General features: G+C 36.7%; 1 protein-coding gene across 1 annotated transcript in view; it reads right to left on the bottom strand.

Moving 5' to 3' along the window:
- The window catches only part of Apt1 (Acyl-protein thioesterase 1), a 139,067-nt gene extending 120,865 nt beyond the window's left edge, over positions 1 to 18,202 (bottom strand). The window contains exon 1 of the mRNA XM_090391927.1: positions 17,806 to 18,202. Coding sequence (XP_090248053.1) covers positions 17,806 to 17,877 — 72 coding nt within the window. The 5' untranslated portion in view covers positions 17,878 to 18,202. The remainder of the gene's footprint in view (positions 1 to 17,805) is intronic.
- Positions 18,203 to 19,179: the final 977 nt, after the last annotated feature.

Genomic DNA, 19,179 nt, shown 5'->3' with positions numbered 1-19,179 from the left:
ACAATTGATGTGAAATCATTAGCCTCTTCATACAAGTGGCATAGTTGTGAAGATACTTTACATGCAAAGTTTGTTTGCTTACACTTGGATAAAGGATTAACCATGAATATAATTTTTTGGCATCTTTAATTTTTTCTCACATGGTTACAAAGTAAATTATACTTGCCAAGAAATTATATTCTTGTTTAATACTTTACTTAATCTAAGTAAACAATTCTGTGTGTGAAGCATCTTCACAACTAGGCCAGTTATATTGAGGCAACTGACTTCCCATAGGTTCTCAACTGGGTCTGGCTCACTGATGAGACCTGAATAAAGGTTTAAATCGGTCTAGATAGTAGCTCTTCCCATAATGCATAGTATTATACATGTCTGTAAGGATATGTACCTTGCATTATGGGATACTAAGGCAACTGATGTGAAGTCATTAGCCTCTATATACAAGTAGCCCAGTGATGAAGTTACTTCACGTGCAAACACTTCGTTTACATACACTTGGATAAAGGATGAAAGCAAGAATATTTCTTGGCATCTTTAATTTATAGTGTAACCAAGTGAAAAGGCTTTCAACATCTATCTCTAATCCAGAGTATTTTAGTAATAAGATGTGACACCTTATGACTACCTGTATATGGGAAATAGACTTCTGCATTAATTAAACCTTGGTATTTCTTCTGGGTCTGGCTCCCACTGATGACACCTCAATAAAGGTTGAAACCACTCTGGGTAGTGGCCCTTCCCATAATGCATAACATTATACATGCTATTTTGTAATCCCATAATGCAAGGATTACAAAAACAATAAAGAAATCAGCTCCTTTGTGTGAAGACCAAAGGTATGTTGCACTAAGGTAAATGACATGAAGTTATTAGCCTTAGCTATACATAAGTAGTTCAGTGTGAAGTTACTTCACACAAAAAATTTGTTTTCTTAAACTTGAATAAAGGATGTAACCAAGAATATTTCTTGGCATCTTTCATTTATAGACTTCCTATCAACTGTCTCAATGTCCTGTGATGCAAAACACACTTTCATTTGGACATGTATGATATATTGCTATGCTACCCAGACCAATTTCAACCTTTATTGAGGTCTCATCAGTGGGAACCAGACCCAGAAAGATAAGGCTATATTAATGCAGAAGTCACATGAAGTGCTTATAAGTCAAGGGGAACAAGTGACATTTTGAAAAAACTAGTTAATTATAGGAATGTGTAGTTAAAGTAATACACTGTAACAAATATGGACAAATATATTATTATTATTAAGAGAGACCTCCAGGGACTAATCGAGGGAGGTCACATACTTGAATTCATTCAGACTGCTTGCACATATAACATCTAATGCAATCCATTACAGTCACACAACGCTCTATGAGAGAAAAATCTAGATCTCACCCTCTTGTCCTTTCCCCACCTTCTATAAAATAAAAAATACCATCAACTGAAATCATGAATGATACTTTCAGAAGTTTGTAAGTCTCAATTGTATCATCCCTCTTGTCTGCAGTCTAGAAATCCTCAATATGTCTTCATAATCAGTATTCCACAATCCTGATATAATTTTTAACTCTCCTTTGCACTCACTCCACTGTATCAGAATCACAATGGAGAACAACCTGTGCACAATAGTCTAAGTGAGATTATCAAGGCCTTGTAAAGAGGCAAATGACATCCTTATCTTTACATGTGAAAGTTCAATTCAGCATTGCAATGATTTTTTTAGTTGTATTTGCAATCTTTGCTACATGGTCCCTGAACTTCAATTTCCTATCTACTAATATGCCAAGATCCCTTGGAGTATTAGTAGATAGGAAGATATAACCCTAGTCATCGAGGCTAGCTGGTGAACGGACGTGCTATCGGGAGCTCCTGAGAGATTTGTGTTTTTTGTTGATTTATTGGTGTTTTGGATTCAATTTAATGGACTTAAGTGTTTAATTTTGGTATATTATTAGAGCTTTATTAACGTGGTTAGTGTACTAAAGTGTTTTATAACATAATCTATGTCGGGAAGTCGCCGCTAGATGAATTCGTAATGAGTAGTGTTTGTGCAAGCTCCAGATAAGATAAGTATCATTTTCAGTTATCGATACAAATTACTTAATATTGTGTAGTTTTATTTTGTTTGCCTTGCGTATTTTAGTGCGTCTATTTTTGGTGTGTTATAACGTTTTATTTGACAAAACACGTTACAGATAAATATGGCACCTGTGCGAAGGAAAATGGCGGCCAGTAATGAAGGTTCGCCATCGTTATCAAAGAACGGTAGCATAAAAGAAATGAGTCGGTGTACTAGCTGTGAAATGTACGCTTTGCGGAGTGGGGTCGGAGTGTGGTTAGATGATAATAAAGGATTGAATGTGTGTAGAAAATGTAGGGAGAATGCGGAATTGAAGTGTATTTCGGATCGTGAGTGTCATATTTTTGTCAACCTTCAGAATGAAGGAAATAGGGATATGACAAGAAACGGCAAGGTTGTACATGAAAATTGTGAGAGTGTGAATGTAGAAAGTGTGAATGATAGTATAAATGGTTTCTCAGAGAACAAAAAAGATGAGATAGATGCATTGAGTGAGATCGCGTTGTTGAATAGTGCGATAGAAAGAGCAAAACAGCAGCTAGAGTGCATGAACAAAAGTAGACTGAATGAACCAACCAATAATAAAAGGTATGACAGGAAAAATAGACGTATGAATGTGAACATGAACAAAATGAAGGATAGAGTGCTGTATGGAGACTCGTTAGTACGAGGTGTGTTAGTAGAGGATTTGACAAAATCGTACCAACCTGGTGCAACCATAAAGGACGTAACTGCGTCTATTAGAGAGCAAAAGGAAAGGGTGAAAGAAATGATTGTTGTGGCAGGTACGAATGATTTGAAAGGAGATAAAATGGAAATGATAGAAGACCTGAATGAATTGCAATTGCAATTCATTCAGGTCAAATAATTGCAAATGACTTTATGCGTGGGTTATGTATGACGAGTGGTGTGGAATTTGTGGAGTGAGTTTGATGGGCGAAAGGATCTATATAAGATGGATGGCTTGCATTTGAATGGTTACGGTGTAAGAAGAATTGAGAAAGTGTTGCTGAATGTAGTGGATGTGCAAATTCAGGGAAACTAGATTTGTTAGGGGGGGGGGGTAGAGATACAGTCCTTATGGAGGCAGTTGAATGTATGAATGAATATAATATGCCCGAGCGAATAAGGACAACAAATCAGAGTGGGATAGTTAATATAAGGCATAAAGGTAGGGTTGGGGCTAATGGGGGAATTCATGTACATTAATACTAGGAGTATTAGGAACAAGAAGGAAGAGTTTTTGGCCATGGTTGGCACTTCCAGACCACAGGTTATAGGTATTAGTGAAACATGGCTGACTGTAGACGATACAACTAGTGGGATTGAATGTGATGGGTATAGTGTGTTCAGGAATGACAGAGAGAATAAAATGGGGGGAGGAGTATTGTTGATGATAGCTGATGAGCTCCAGCCAAGGAGAATAGAAGTTGAATTGCAGGATAGAGAAAAGAGCACATTTGAGGCCATTTGGTGTGAGATTGTGGCTAGCAGAACTAAATATACAATTGGGTGCTGCTATAGACCAGGTGATGGAAAAGATGGTGGTGACAGTATGCACAAGCAAATAGAAGAAATGGGTGGAAGGAGGGTGATTATTATGGGAGATTTCAACTATGGTCGCATTGATTGGAGTGAGGAGAGGACACACGGGAGGAAGGAACTGGATTTTATGCGGTTATTAAGGGATAACTATCTGCGACAGCATGTAATGGAAAATACTAGGGGTCAGAGAGTGCTTGACCTAGTAATTACATCTGAGGATTTGGCTGTAACAAATATGACCACATTGCCACCAATCGGTGAGAGTGATCATAGGGTCTTAACTTGGGAGGTGGCTAAAGGTGTAGAATTTTCAATTAAGACCGGGTACATGTGGAATTATCGGGCTGGAAAGTATGACAAGCTTAGGAGTTTGATTGGTTCAGTGCCATGGCATGTACAACTGCAAGGACTAGAAGTTGATAGTGCATGGGAGGTAGTTAAGAAGTGCTTGCATGAAGCAATGGCTGACTGTATACCTAGAGTCCGAATAATAAATCAAATAGGTGTTAAATGGATGAATAACACCATTAAGCTTGAGTTGCAAAAAAAGAAACAACTATGGAGGGAATTTAAGGAGAGGGGTGACCGGCAGGCACATGAACGGTATAAAGCGCAGGCCAGAAGGGTGACGAGTGTGGTAAGAAAAGCAAAAAAGGATTACGAAAGAACATTGGCCATGCAGGCTAAAGAGAATCCTAAACAGTTTTTTAGATATGTAGCAAGTAAAAGGAAAAATGTACATGGTAGATTGATTTTAAAGAATGCCGATGGTAGGGAGGTAACTGAATCAGTTGAGATAGTTGAGTTACTGAGTGAGCACTTTGCAAAAGTATATCATCCAGGTGGTGACATTGCAGAAACGAATAAACCAGTAGATTATACGGGAATTGTGGTTAATGAAGTGGAGGTGAGTAGTCTATTGCATAACCTCAATGTCAATACATCTGTGGGATTGGATGGTATACCAGCTCGTGTTGTACGAGAAGCAGCTAAAGAATTGTCAGTACCCTTGACTATTTTGTTTAATTTGAATCTCGGGTCTGGGTTAGTCCCGAGCAGGTGGAAAGAGGGGAAAATAGTTCCACTGCATAAAGGTGGTTCCAAGACTGCTGTTGTAAATTACCGACCGATTAGCATATCAGGAATCATTGTCAAGGTCTTAGAGAAAATAGTCAAGAGGAAAATACAAGATTGGATAGAAGAAAATGGGATACTGTATCGGGAACAGCATGGTTTTGTGAAGGGTAGGTCATGCCTCAGTAACTTGCTCACGTATTATAACACAGTGACGGCTGAACTGGATAAGGGTAATGGGTTTACGGTGATTCTACTGGACCTTGCCAAGGCCTTTGACAGGATTCCACATGGAATTCTAATCAGTAAATTGCAGCATAAACGAATGGACATAGGGTTGGTGAGATGGATAGGAGGGTGGTTGACGGAGAGATATCAGAGAGTGGTTTACTCGGGAGTAGAGTCCACAAGACGGCCTGTGACTAGTGGTGTGCCACAAGGATCTGTTCTTGGACCACTGCTGTTTAATTTGTTCATAAATGATATAGGAAATGATCTGAGAGGAACAGTTCATTTGTTTGCGGATGATGCGAAGTTGGGTAGTGCAATAGTGAATGCAGATGACGTCAAAATTTTGCAGGATGATTTGGATAGATTGGAGGTCTGGGCTAAGGAGAATGGATGTCAGTTTAATGTGGCAAAATGTAAGGTTATGCATTTTGGGGTGAAAAGATTGGCGGCAGTTTACTGCATTGGTGGAACCCTGCTCCAGGAAATTGATGAGGCACGAGATTTAGGAGTGTTGGTAGATAAGGAATTGAAATTTAGGGGACACATTGCAAAAGTGACCAAAACAGCTCATCAAATCACTTGGTTGCTGAAGAATACGTTGACAAGCAGGTTATTGTTCCTCTCTATCGAGCCTTGATAAGACCCCATCTAGACTACTGTGCTCAGATTTGGTCACCTAGGTTTCTTCTTGATGGGGAGGAGGTGGAGAGGATCCAGAGGCGAGTGACCAAGATGATAGCAGGTCTGTGGAATGAACCATATGAGAACAGGTTGAGGATTTGTGGGTTGCAAAAATTGGTTGATAGGCGGAGGAGGGGAGATATGATTGAGACATTCAAATTACTGAAGGGTTTCTATAAAATTAATTCAGAAGATATTTTTGAGAACAGGGCTGGTTGTGGGAGGACTAGGGGACATCCATGGAAACTGGGCAAAAGTGTGGTTAGTAAAGGTGTTAGAGCTGGGTTCTTTACTTTTAGAGTAGTGAATGAGTGGAATGTGCTCCCTGAGTCTGTAGTGGATGCTGTGACAGTGAATGAGTTTAAGGCGAGGTATGATAGATACTGTATGAATGTCAAATAGTTGTGATGAATATGATTTGGGGCCTCCCTCGATGAGTCTAATGACTCCCTGGAGTTGCCCGTAATAATAGTAATAATCCCACCAATATAATATCACATTGGATATCTAATCACACCAAAGTGCATGACTTTACATTTAATGACATTGACAATTAACTAAAATAAATTTAATTATTATGAAAAGTCAAATTGCCATCATTAGGGATATAATCTTTGTAACTCTTCTTTGCACCCTTTCCACAGCCCCTTTATCCCCTTGGAATCTGGGAGACCAAATCTGTACACAATAATCCACAATAAGACCAAAGTATATTTTATATACTTTGGTTTTATCAAAGCCTTATAAAGAGGCAAAATGACTTCCTTATCCTTAGATGTCAAGGTTCGCTTCAACATTGCAATTATCCTCTGAGTTGTGATTGCAATTTTTGCTATGTGACCTTTGAAGTTAAATTCCTATCCACCAAGATTCCAAGAATATTCCGACCAAAGTATATTTTATATACTTTGGTTTTATCAAAGCCTTATAAAGAGGTAAAATGACTCCCTTATCCTTAGAGGTCAAGGTTTGCTTCAACATCGCAATTATCCTCTGAGTTGCGTTTGCAATTTTTGCTATGTGATTTGAAGTTCAAATTCCTAACCATTAAGATTCCAAGAATATTCCGATCAATAAACAAATAAATAATAAACAAACAAATTAAATATCAGAAAAATGGTATTTAATGTAAATAGAAGCTCTGTATAAAAAAGGATATATAAAAAAAAGGGTATAAAAATAAACAGGATAAAAGAAAAACAACTGATCTATATAAAGTAACAGCAATCCCTCGATTAATGCACCTAATGCGTTCTTTAAAGTAATAATAATACAGTAATAATAACCTATGGGAAAAAGTATAATTCGTTCCTCAGATTTCTTTTTTGACCCTTAATTTTTTTAATAAAAGAATTTGTCTATGTCTCAGGGCCTAGTTAAAGGAAAACCATGAAGCTGAAAGAGAATAAAACATATTCAGAATATAAATTTATTGTTCTGCTTCTTAACAAAGAATTGAGCTAACGTAGTTTGGCAGATATTCTGATTGTTTTTTTTCATACAACTGATGGTATGGCCCTATTGCCTCTTCTGTAAATTTCACTGGTTCTCTCTTCACCAGGATCAGACTCTAAGCATTGCTGCTTAAAAACTTCAATTGTATGCAAATTATTTTCAAATTGTTTCTGTGAAACCTCTTTGGACTTATCAGTGAGATTAAATTTTCTTCATATTCTTCAGGATCTTCCCGCTGTGTATCTAAATTTAGCAGGTCAGAATCACTCAACTTCTCAGAATGAGATTTAATTAACTTAGATTCATTTGGAAAGTCTCTAAAATCATTTGCACAATGTGGAAGAATGCGCTTCCAAACAGCTCGCATATTGCTAGCAGTAATTTCATTTGACTTTATAACCAGGCTGAGATTTCTCTGATTTGGCTAGAAAAGTCTTGGAAGGAATTTGCTTTCAAAAAAAGGACGGTTTCATTGACATTAAATATTTGTTGATCACAATAGTCCTCTTCTTACACAATTTTCTTCAAAATCTCTGGATATCTCCTTATCTGCACTTGCAGCTTTGCCTGTGATTAGAACATTATGTAGGCTATTTCTCTTTTTGAAACACTCAAATCACCCAGCACTAACATGGAATTCTTCTTCTTTTCCATCATTGATAGCCCTTTCTTTCCAGGTTACAAAGAGACAATGCTTTTGATTTAATAAGGCCAGTGTATAGTGGGATCCGTTTTTGGTTACAATCTTCGATCCATGTAAAAAGAAGTCTCTCTAATTCAATCATAATAATACTTTTGATTTTCAGTGCATGCATGATGAACTTCAAGCAGCCTTACCTTTCTCTTTGTATTCAGCAATTGATTCACCCATTTTTTGTGTTCTTGTCCTATCTTTGCTCTGGACTCACCTTGTTCATTTTTCTTTATTATTTCAAGTTTTTCTTCCAATCAGATTACTTTTCGAATCATTTTCGCACCTCTGTTTTTTGCTCACTAATTCTTTTACTGATGATTAAAGGTCGGGAAAATAATTTAAAATCAAAAAGTACAGAAAACAATTGCACAAGATATGATCAGCAAAATGCTATGTAAAGCAGACGACAAATTTTGGCGGTAAATTTGGAACATAGCGTACATGGAAATAGTGTAGTTTGCCATTAAAAATAACTCTGTAAAATGTTTCAAATTGGTAACTAAATTATTTCATCCTGGTGAGTGAGTTTTTAAAATAGTTAGCCATAAAAAATGTATAGATCGAAAATTTTAAAAATCTGTAACATTTATTTTTAAAATGTATATAGGCGCACTAATCGAATTTGGGTATCGAAAAAAAAATGACACACTAATCGGGGGTGCATTAATTGAGGGATTACTGTATATATACATAATTATAAACATTAATTAGAAATTTAAATATTATTATTATTACGTGACACCTCCAAGGAGTCCAAAAACTCATTGAGGGAGGGCATCTACTCTACAACTCTCCATCTCTACCACTTAATCCACCAACTACAGCGCAAACTACCATTACCATCATCTACACCAATGCCATCTACTGTCCACCATCCACCACTAGCATTTGTTGTCTGTAAATTGCATGTCCTCAAGGCCAGTTTGTCAGTATGCAGGATGAAAAACCCAAGTTTCCCGTAGAAAAAATCCTGCTATTTCCGTATGAAATCAGCTAACTTATCTTCAATCAAAAAAAAAAAAAAAAAAAACATACAAAGATTCCTTTTGTCACAACAAGAATCTAACTTAGGCCTTTTCCATTTGAAGGGTGCAACACACTGTTACTTGACAAATCAGATAAAATCTATCTAATTGTATAGGGCTAATATTATTAAAACCAATGCTTTTTTTTTAATGGTATATAATGGTACGGTGTAGCAAAACCTTTATTAACTGAGATATATGACATACAGATGAAGTATATTTCAAAATTTGTAATATTCATTTAAATTTATTCATATATATTCATATACAGGGTGTCCCAAAATTCACGCAAGAAGTAATTTTGATAGAAAACACAGGTTTTTAATTAAAATTTGTAATTTCTTATTGATTCATAAAGTATACAGTATAGGGTTATGCATGGAATAACATATTGGGTAAATAGCCTCCACGGCTTTGCTGGCACATACACACTCTTTTGTCGAAATTTTTGATGACCGTTTTGCATAAATGTGGCTGAATTTCGTTGATGCAGCGCTCAATTTCCTCCTTCAAGGTGTGGGTAGTCGTGGGCTTGTTGGCATAAACCTTAGACTTCAAAAAATCCTAAAGAAAAAAGTCCAACGGCGTTAAGTCACATGATCTGGGCGGCCAATTCTGATTACCAAAACGGGAAATTACACGACCAGGAAATTACTCATGCAGTAATTGAATTGTTTCTCGGGCTGTATGGCATGTGGCACCGTCTTGTTGAAACCACATGTCGTCCACATCCATATCTTACAATTTAGGAACAAAAAACTGGATTATCATGTCACGATAGCGAGCACCATTAACTGTTATTGCCTTACCAGCCGCATTTTCGAAGAAGAATGGACCAATGATGCCTCCAGCCCAAAATCCGCACTAAACAGTGACACGTTGTGGATGCATTTGTTTCTCAACAATCACTCATGGATTTTCTGAACCCCAAATGCGACAATTTTGTTGATTAACGAAGCCATCAAGATGAAAATGAGCCTCATCGCTGAAGATGATTTTGTTCGAAAAATAAGCATCCACTTGTTGTTGTTCCATAACCCATTCAACGAACTCTCTTCGCTGTGTGTGGTCATTTTTAATAACCCTGAACTGTCAGTGGTCACGCTGTCTTTTTTTTCTCGTTGGCAACACTTTACCACACAAATGGCACTAAATTTAAATATTGCGTGAATTTTGGGACACTCTGTATATGAATTATGCGACTAGAGGAAATTTTTCTAAGTCTTTTTTCGACCGGTTCCCGAGTTAGTCGATCTCTGGCACGGGCAAGCAGGTTTTTCCTCCCGGAAACTCGGGTTTTTCGTCCTGTAAACTCAAGAAAATCGACCGTAGAACCCACATTATTTCAGACATTAAATATATTGTGTTAGGGTTAGAGATCACAAGATGGCGGCACATTTGAGCCGTCTCTCTTCACTGCGTACCGCTTAATTAGTGATAGCCTTGGGCCATCTGTCTCTGATTGGGTACCAGTGGAGATTGAACTGCCCACTCAGTCTCCAAAAGTTAGATAGGGCTAAATGGCCTCACCTACTCCCGTATATACGGGAATAAAAAGGCGTTAGCTGATTTTTTTTTTTGATATATATATGTATTCATATATATTATATATATATATATATATATGAATAGTTATGATTAATAATATTCATAAAAAATTTTTATTTTATTCCAAAACAGTTATCACAAAATGTTTAATTTTTTGATAACTGTTTTAGAAATCCTATCTCATTTTCTTAAAACTTTCATTTATTGGAATTAGCTACTTATGTTACTAATCTTTAATCTTTCACTATCAAATGTTAAAAAAATCTTCAGTAACATGGATACCAGTGTACACGGGAATCCATGTTCCACACAACTGTTTGCAAAATCTGTGCTCCTTAACTAATCCCCCCACATACACACACCTCTTAGCTTAACTTTTTTTTTTGTCCTTTTCTATTTACTGGCAGTTTAGACATTCATCCTGTGTGTGTGAGAGAGAGAGAGAGAGAGAGAGAGAAAGAGTGCTCTAATTATCAATAAAAAAAAAAATTACCTTAATATCCTAAGATCCAAAGAAAATCCTAGGGAATTTTTTAGCTATATGGCCAGTAAGAGGAGAAATGGCTGTGGAAAACTGTGGGATAAAAATGGGAATAGAGTGACTAATGCAGAGGACATAATGGAATTGTTCAATGAACACTTTATTGGAGTATTTCATCCTAGAGGAGTCAGTTTTAATGCTAAAGGGATAGGGCAGGTTCGAGGTACAGGAGGAGAGTGTGTTTCAGATACTGAGTACTCTGGATGTCAGTAAACTTTGGGATTGGATGGTATTTCACCACAAGTTTTGAGAGAATGTGCTAGGGAACTGACAGTGCCTTTAACCTGGCTTTTCAATGAAAGTCTGGTTGCGGGAAAGGTGCCCAGGAAATGGAAGGAAGGCAAGATAGTGCCATTGCATAAGGGTGGTAACAGACTGGAAGTGTCTAATTATAGGCCAGTTTGTGTGTCATCAGTAGTTGTTAAGATCTTGGAGAAAGTAGTGAGGGACCGTATACAGCATTGGGCAGATGACGGTAATGTTATCTGTGAGAGTCAACATGGATTTGTGAAAGGGCGCTCTTGTTTTAGCAATATGCTAGCCTTTTATAATAAAGTTACAAGAACATTAGATGAGGGAATGGCATATACTGCGATTTTCTTAGACTTAGCGAAGGCATTTGACAGGGTGCCACATGATAAGCTGATATTTAAATTACAACACATGGGTCTGGATGTTAGATTGGTCAATTGTATTCAGGATTGGCTCTCTGATACCTATCAGACATCTGCACTATTACTAATAACTATCAGACATCTGCCTATCAGTCATCTGCACTATATGTTGGAGCAGTTTCAAGGAGGCAGAGGGTTACAAGTGGGGTCCCACAGGGCTCAGTACTAGGACCTATATTGGTTAACCTTTATATCAATGACATTGGTATTGCAAGGGGATATTCAGTTGTTTGCGGATGATGCGAAGCTGGGAAGGATTATTAGTAATAGTGCAGATGTGGTAGCCCTGCAAAAGGATTTGAATAAGCTAGATAGATGGGAAAATGAATGGGGGGGGGTATCAGTTTATGCAGCAAAATGTAAGGTCTTGAGGTTTGGGAAGCATCAATAGGATGCTGCATACTCTATGGGAGGAGTTATACTGGAGGAAGTAGGGGAGACAAGAGATCTAGAGTTGATGATTGATAGAAACCTGAAATTTAGGGGACATATTGCAAAGGTGGTGAAGGTAACACAGAGGATTGCTGCAATTATGAGAAGGACACTGACCTGCAGAGATAAAAGGTTATCATTCCGTTGTATAAGTCTCTGATCAAACCACACTTGGCTATTGTTCTCAGATTTGGTCCCCAAGATTTGAAGGGGATAAATTAACTGTGGAAAGGGTACAAAGATGGATGACAAAAATGGTTTCAGGACTGTACAATTTTGGTTATGAGGATAGGCTGAGGGAATGTGGACTACAGAGTTTTGTGGATAGAAGAAGGAGAGGTGATATGATTGAGACTTTTAAACTGTTGAGAGGTGATTACAGGGATGACACTGGGGAGTTCTTTCACTTGGTTGAACAGCGGGAAGGAGTGATGACAAGAGGCCATCCCTGGAAGTTACAAAAGGAAACTGTGAGCAAGAGGGTGAGGAGTGGTTTCTTTGCATGGAGGGTGGTTGAACCGTGGAATGCATTGCCTGATGGAGTGGTGAGAGCGAGAACGGTCAATGAGTTTAAGGAGTGGTATGATACTGTGTTTCTTGGGGGGGGGACCTCCCCTCGATGAGTCTTGACAGACTTTATGTTCTTAGGAAGGACCTTCCACGATGAGTCTTTTGACTCCATGGAGGCCTGAATAATAATAATATCTTTTACAAAATAATGGAGAAATATGAGAACAGCACACTTCCGCATTACCCAGAAGACTAGTACCTTATTTCAAATTGGTAATGACAGATTTGAAATCTGACACAGGTGCCTTATTGGTGCAAAGGTAGGTGCATGTCACCTGCCTTTGGACAGGTGACATGCACTTCTCCAGATACCTACAGAAAGATATTGAACTGTTGCTCTTCTTCATATCGTTGAGAGACCTGATAGGCTACATTAAAGATACCAAGAAATTATATTCTTGATTAATGCTATATCCAAGTGTAAGCAAAAAAGTTTGCATGTGAAGTATCTTCACGACTAGGCTACTTGTATACAGAGGCTAATGACTTCACATCAGTTGCTGGCCTGGTTGGCTGAGTGGAAAGTGTATCTGTTCTTCAGCCAAAAGGTTGCGGGTTTGAATCCCACCGTGGTCATGGAGGATTGTGATTGTCTATGAAAGTAGGGTGGTAGATGGCTTTGGTATAGTTGCGGTTCGTTGTAGTTGGTGGAGACGGAGAGTCGTGGAGTGGGTGCACTCCCTCAATGAGTCTTTGGACTCCCTGGAGGTGTCATGTAATAATACGTGTAATGCAAAACACACCCATCCTTTTGGGTGTGTATAATGCTCTATAATGCTGTGTATCATGGGAAGGGCTGCTATCTGGTTTCAACCTTTACTGACGTCTCAACAGTGGGAGCCAAAGGCTGAAGTAATGCAGAAGTCATATTTCCATTCACAAGTAGTGAAAAGGTGTAATACCTTATGATATTAAAATACATTGGATGAAAGCAAGTTGTTGAAGGCTATACATACCTGAAAGGATGTGAGCTTAATTAGTCTCTGTACAAGTAGTATGGTCATGAAGATACTTTCACGTGTAAACTTAGTTGAAAGTTTTTTCACTTGGTTATACTATAAATTAAAGATACCAAGATATTATATACTTGGTTTAATCCTTTATCCAAGTGTAAGCAAACGAAGTTTGTACCAAGTATTTTCAGGACTGGGGCAACTCGTGGTATGACTTCACATCACTTTGCATGTATCCCATAATGCAAAGCACATCTTCTTGTACACATGTATAATACTATGTATTATGGGAAGGGTCACTACCCAGACCACTTTCGACCTTTAGTGAGGTCTCTTTAAAGGATTAAACCAAGTATCTAATTTCTTGGTAGCTTTCATTTATAGTATAACCAAGCGAAAAAAACTTCCAACAACCTTTCTCTAATCCAGAGTAATTTAATAATAAGGTGTGACACCTTTTGGTAACTTGTATAGGAAAATATGACTTCTGCATTACTTGAGCTTTGGTACCACCTCCAGGTGGCTCCCATATGTCCACAAGGAGATGTGCTTTGCGTTATGGAATACTAAGGCAAGTGATGTGAAATCATACCACCTTTACCACAAGTTGCCCCAGTCCTGAAAATACTTCAGGTGCAAACTTTATTTACTTACACTAGGATAAAGAATAAAACAAGAATATAATTTTCTTAGCATTTAATTTATAACCAATAATAATCTAGGTAATTCACCCAAAGGAGAAGTAATCCTTTCATTTGAAAGACTTTGATTTGAATCCAGTCTGCAATGTGAAGAACCTTCTAAGTTTTTTTTTGTTTTTGCCAAATCTTAAGGCGAGTTGGACAATCTCATACATGGGTGGCAGAAATTTTCCTCCCACAAAAACTCAAGCTTTCATGAGGAAAATTTCTGAAATATACTAAGTAAGACTAACTTCAAGAACATCTAGTATTATAAAATATTCTCACTGTGCCAGTATTTATCAACAAAACCAATTTACTATGGAGAGTGAAAAGGAATGAGAATTCCCATTTCTAGATATCATAAGAAGAATGTATATCACTAAAATTTTCACAGGAAAAGCTGCCAATGAAAAAGTGGATTCCATATGAATTGTGCAATATGTATATCACTTCCACAGGTTTGTATTTATACAAGGAATTATTTCTTATGATCTTATTTATACATGTTTCCAAATTTTCTCAGCTTCTCTTGTTAGTTTTTATATAACAGTAATGTTCTTACCTCTATGCTTACCACAACTATATTCATAAAGCTTTAATTTCATATACATAAACAAACCATTACAACTATTTCTGTATTAATCATTTCATTATGAGATGAGACATGACCACGAGTATTAAAGGAATGTTCAAAGTAGTCCTCAGCTTGGTCTAACACTGTCCTCAGCTTGGTTGTTTAACAAAAACAGACAACTGGAATAGTTCCCAATGAGTGGAAGATGGGAAAAATAGTCCCAGTGATGCACAAGGAAGCATCCAAGTCAGCAGTAACAACTATAGGTCAATTTGTACATAAGGAGTGATAGTGGTGAAGGTGCCTGGAAGAGAGAAAGTGATTCAAGATAAAAACAGAATTGGATAGGAATCTTTCCAGAAAGCACTGTAGGTTTGTTAAAAGGATTCCTTGTTTCAGTAACGTACTGTCAACCACAGATGCGAGACCCTTCGACACTTCTGCACATGGCAGAAGGCAAATCCATTCCAATAATAGAGTAATCAATTATGAGTGTTTATTATTATATGTCAGAAAATTAGCTTTTCTTTTATGAAAATTCTAGTTTTTAAAGTGGTAACTATTTTGCTTGTACAATAGTTAGAAAATTATAGGTATAAAGTACATGATTTCATGTGTTGGTGACAAATTTGTACATTGAATTATTCCTTTCTCCCCTTCAATAAGAATTTACTCTTCTTGGCACCGTGCCAGCCACAGTTCTCTCATTTGTGGTCGGACAATAGTTACATTTTATAATAGTGAACATCACTGCTGATGAACATCTTTGTTCATCAGCAGAGAAAATGCTCATACAGTGAGTTTTTTGGATTTTGCAAAGGCAATCAACAGAATACCACCTGAGAAACAATTATTAAAACTGAACAGGATAGAAATGAATACCAGGACTGGTGGCTGATAGACATCATAAAGTGGTGTATGATTAGTCCTTGGACTCCCTGGAGGTGTCACATAATAGTAATAATATCTCAACAAAAAAGTGACAAGCAGCATACCACAGGGTTCTGTTTTGGGTTCACCGTTGTGTTTATACATTAATGATATAGTTCACAATTTAAGAGGATATAATCACTGTTTGCTGATAATACTAAATTAAAGACTGTAATGTCCGAAAACTTTGATGTGATATTGCTACAACAGAATCTGAATAGCTTGACAATACTGAGCAAGTGAATGAAAACTGCAGTTAAATGAAAATTGAAAGTCATGCACTTTAGCTAGAAGAAATGGAATGAGATGTAACATATTGGTGGAGTTTCACTTCAAGATATGAATGAGACATGGGTTTTGTAAGTGTTGGTGAATACCAAGATGACGATCAGGGCAATATCACAAACATTAAGGTTACTCAAGAAATTACTGCCATTATGTGAAAGCCACTGAGAAATAGAGACAGGGAGTGTATAAGGTTAATCATCTTCATATAGTATAAATTAAAGTTGCCAAGAAATTATATTCTTGGTTTCATCCTTTATCCAAGTGTAAGCAAACAAAGTTTGGATGTGACGTCACTTCACTATTGAACTACTTATATATGGTAGCTAATGACTTCGCATCCATTGACTAAGTATCCCATAATGCAAATCACATATCCTTATGGACATGTATGATGCTATGCATTATGGTTAGTTCAACCTCAGTATCACTTCTGGGTCTGGCTCCCACCGATGAGATCTCAATAAAGGTCGAATCTCATCTGGGCAGTAGCCCTTCCCATAATGCATAGCATTATACATGTGCATAAGGATATATGCTTTGCATTATGGGATACTATGTGAAGTCATTAGCCTCCAGTCATTAGCCTCCCTTTGTGTGTGAAGTGACTTCACACACAAACTTTGTTTGCTTACACTTGGATAAAGGATGAAACCAAGAATATAATTTCTTGGAATCTTTAATTTATAGTATAACCAAGTGAACTACATATGTTTATGTAGAAATCTACATAAACACAAGAGAATGGGTGACTGTGGGATACTGTGTACAAGGATAGACTTAAAAGAAACATCCTCTGCACAGCTTGGCAGACAGGAGGAAATGGGATCGAGCCAGTGAAGCTAGTGAGTGGAGCTAATCAGATAGATGCAAGCAATTTATTGCATACAGAAACAGATGGTAGCAGAATAAGGGAGAGGCATCTATGTGGGGTTATACCAATAGTGATGTGAGAAGATTTTTTTTTTTAAAGTGGAGTATAAAATAAGAGAAACAAAATGCCAGAGTGGATGGTGATTGCATCAACACAAATGCATTCAAAGCAAGGTATGACATACCTTGTATGGTGTATAGAAAATTTTGTCTCCACATAAGTCTTGTGGTGCCATGAAGGTCTAGAAAATAATACAAAACACTAATACAACAGAGAGAATAGCTCACTATCTAATAATAAGCTCTCCTTTTAACTTTGTCTTAACTTTAAGTTATTACTTACAAGTACCATCTGCAATACCATCACATTTGGTTGTAACACATCCAAAAGTGACATTTAACCCCCCCCCTCTCTCTCTCTCTGTTAAAAACGAAGTTAATATTTCACTTCAACACAGACTAGGGATTACTAATCAGTAATTATATTATAAACTTAATAAATATCCAAATATATTGTTATTCCATCTTAAATTAGGTATTATTTTCCCAACCTCCATTGAGATTTCAGGAAAGCTCATTTTAATTTGTGTAAGAACACTCTTTCTATTATTAACTTAAGTGTCCACGACTCAAAACACAAATTATCATGATGGGGCACACAAAACACAATGCAGTACACTTACTAGTTTGGTTATGACAAAATCCCACTGTTACCTGTGCATGGCCGGTTAGAAGTAAACATCACCCGGGCTGAACATCCTTGATTATTATCTTTCTGCTTATAGAATGTAATCAATATTTTTAATCAAATAAACTTATATAGACAATTAACTAAGCTGGTATATGATAATCGCAAAATTGTTAAACTAACGTGTAGGTGCCATTAAGTAATTGACTTCTGATTTACACAAATGTATTTGATTTTTATTATGAAATTAGGCTTAAAACTCTTACCGTAGCAGTGTGTTTCGCAGAAGCCGAGACAACAATCGGTGAAGTCATGCTGGAAGTTGAATTTCCTCCCATACACTAAACACACGCACACACACAGCTACTCTCGAAAATATAGCTATCCGCTTCAGTAAAAACTTTTTTTCTGCTTACATAAGCCCACCGAAAACACGCTCCACCAACGCTGTCTATCGCTTCTGGAACAGCAAAGAAAGAATACTTAACACTTGCAGACTACAAGGAACAGGAACTACGAGACCAGTTAACTGTACAACAGAAACATGACACACTTCGCGTTATTGCTCTCCTCGAAGTGATGAAATAATCAACGAGATTTTTTGTTAAATTATGAAATATTTAATTACAACAGCTCTAGGTTGAAGTGTACTATAATTAAAAAACGTTGACTCAAAAAAAAAAAAAAAAAGCCCTTATAAAATAAAGCACTCTTAAATTCTTATCTGGCACTGGTCGTAACAAGACGAAAACTACAGATTAACAACATCACGGTTAATAATATTTTCTTGATATTTTTGAAAGCAGTTATTAACTCATTGTAAAACACAAAGACTTGGAAAACATATTTGTTTTTTGAATACCATTCTTAGAAAAAAGTACAATATAACTAAAACGACTAGATGGAAATAATTAAATGTGAAAGATTTTTAATTCTCAAAATGATTACTTAAATAAGGAAAATTTCTCTGTTTTGCAATGAACTCAAAACTTAGGACGCGTATTTCTTCTGTTACTACTTCAATGTTAGAAAGAGAATGTAATAATATATTTATTATTAGTATTTTCCTCGAAACAAGCGAATTCTCATCTGTAGGTCACCCAGCACATCATGAGAAAAAAAAAAAAAAAAAAATTACACAATAGCCAGAAGCGTGCAAGTATAGACCTTAACATTTGAAATGTGCGGTTATGGGTGTACTTGCCTGCATGGAGGTTATAACATATATTAGACCGAAATGCAATTTTCTCTAATATCTAATATTACAAATATTCGGGAAAAAGAGAAATGAAATATAATTGTGCTTAAAGAATCAACATCCATAAAAGAGCTCAGAATTGGTAATAAACAGGGCATATTCATAAGGCACGTGTAATAAAATAGTATATACCTTTATAAATATTTTACCCAGTAAATCCTGATTCACTTTTCTGATAAAGGAACGAGTGTCGTCAAGTTCATTACTATATTTTTTTTTCTGTTGAATAGTAAAATTAGAAATTTATTTACATTAATTTATTAAAGTTGTTGTATCATTCTCAGCATTCAGAAAACCTGAGATTTTATACCAGCAAATCAGGAATGGGGATTGGATTTGACTCAGATGAGCTAAAAGTTTTGTTAATTCTGTGAAGAGGAAA

The sequence above is a fragment of the Typopeltis vanoorti genome, chromosome 4, assembly GCF_054136105.1.
Source record: "Typopeltis vanoorti isolate ZY-2024b chromosome 4, IOZ_Tvanoo_1.0, whole genome shotgun sequence".
Lineage (NCBI taxonomy): Eukaryota > Metazoa > Arthropoda > Arachnida > Uropygi > Thelyphonidae > Typopeltis > Typopeltis vanoorti.
Note: the sequence above shows the minus strand (reverse complement) of the source record. Positions and strands in the feature narration are given on the sequence as shown.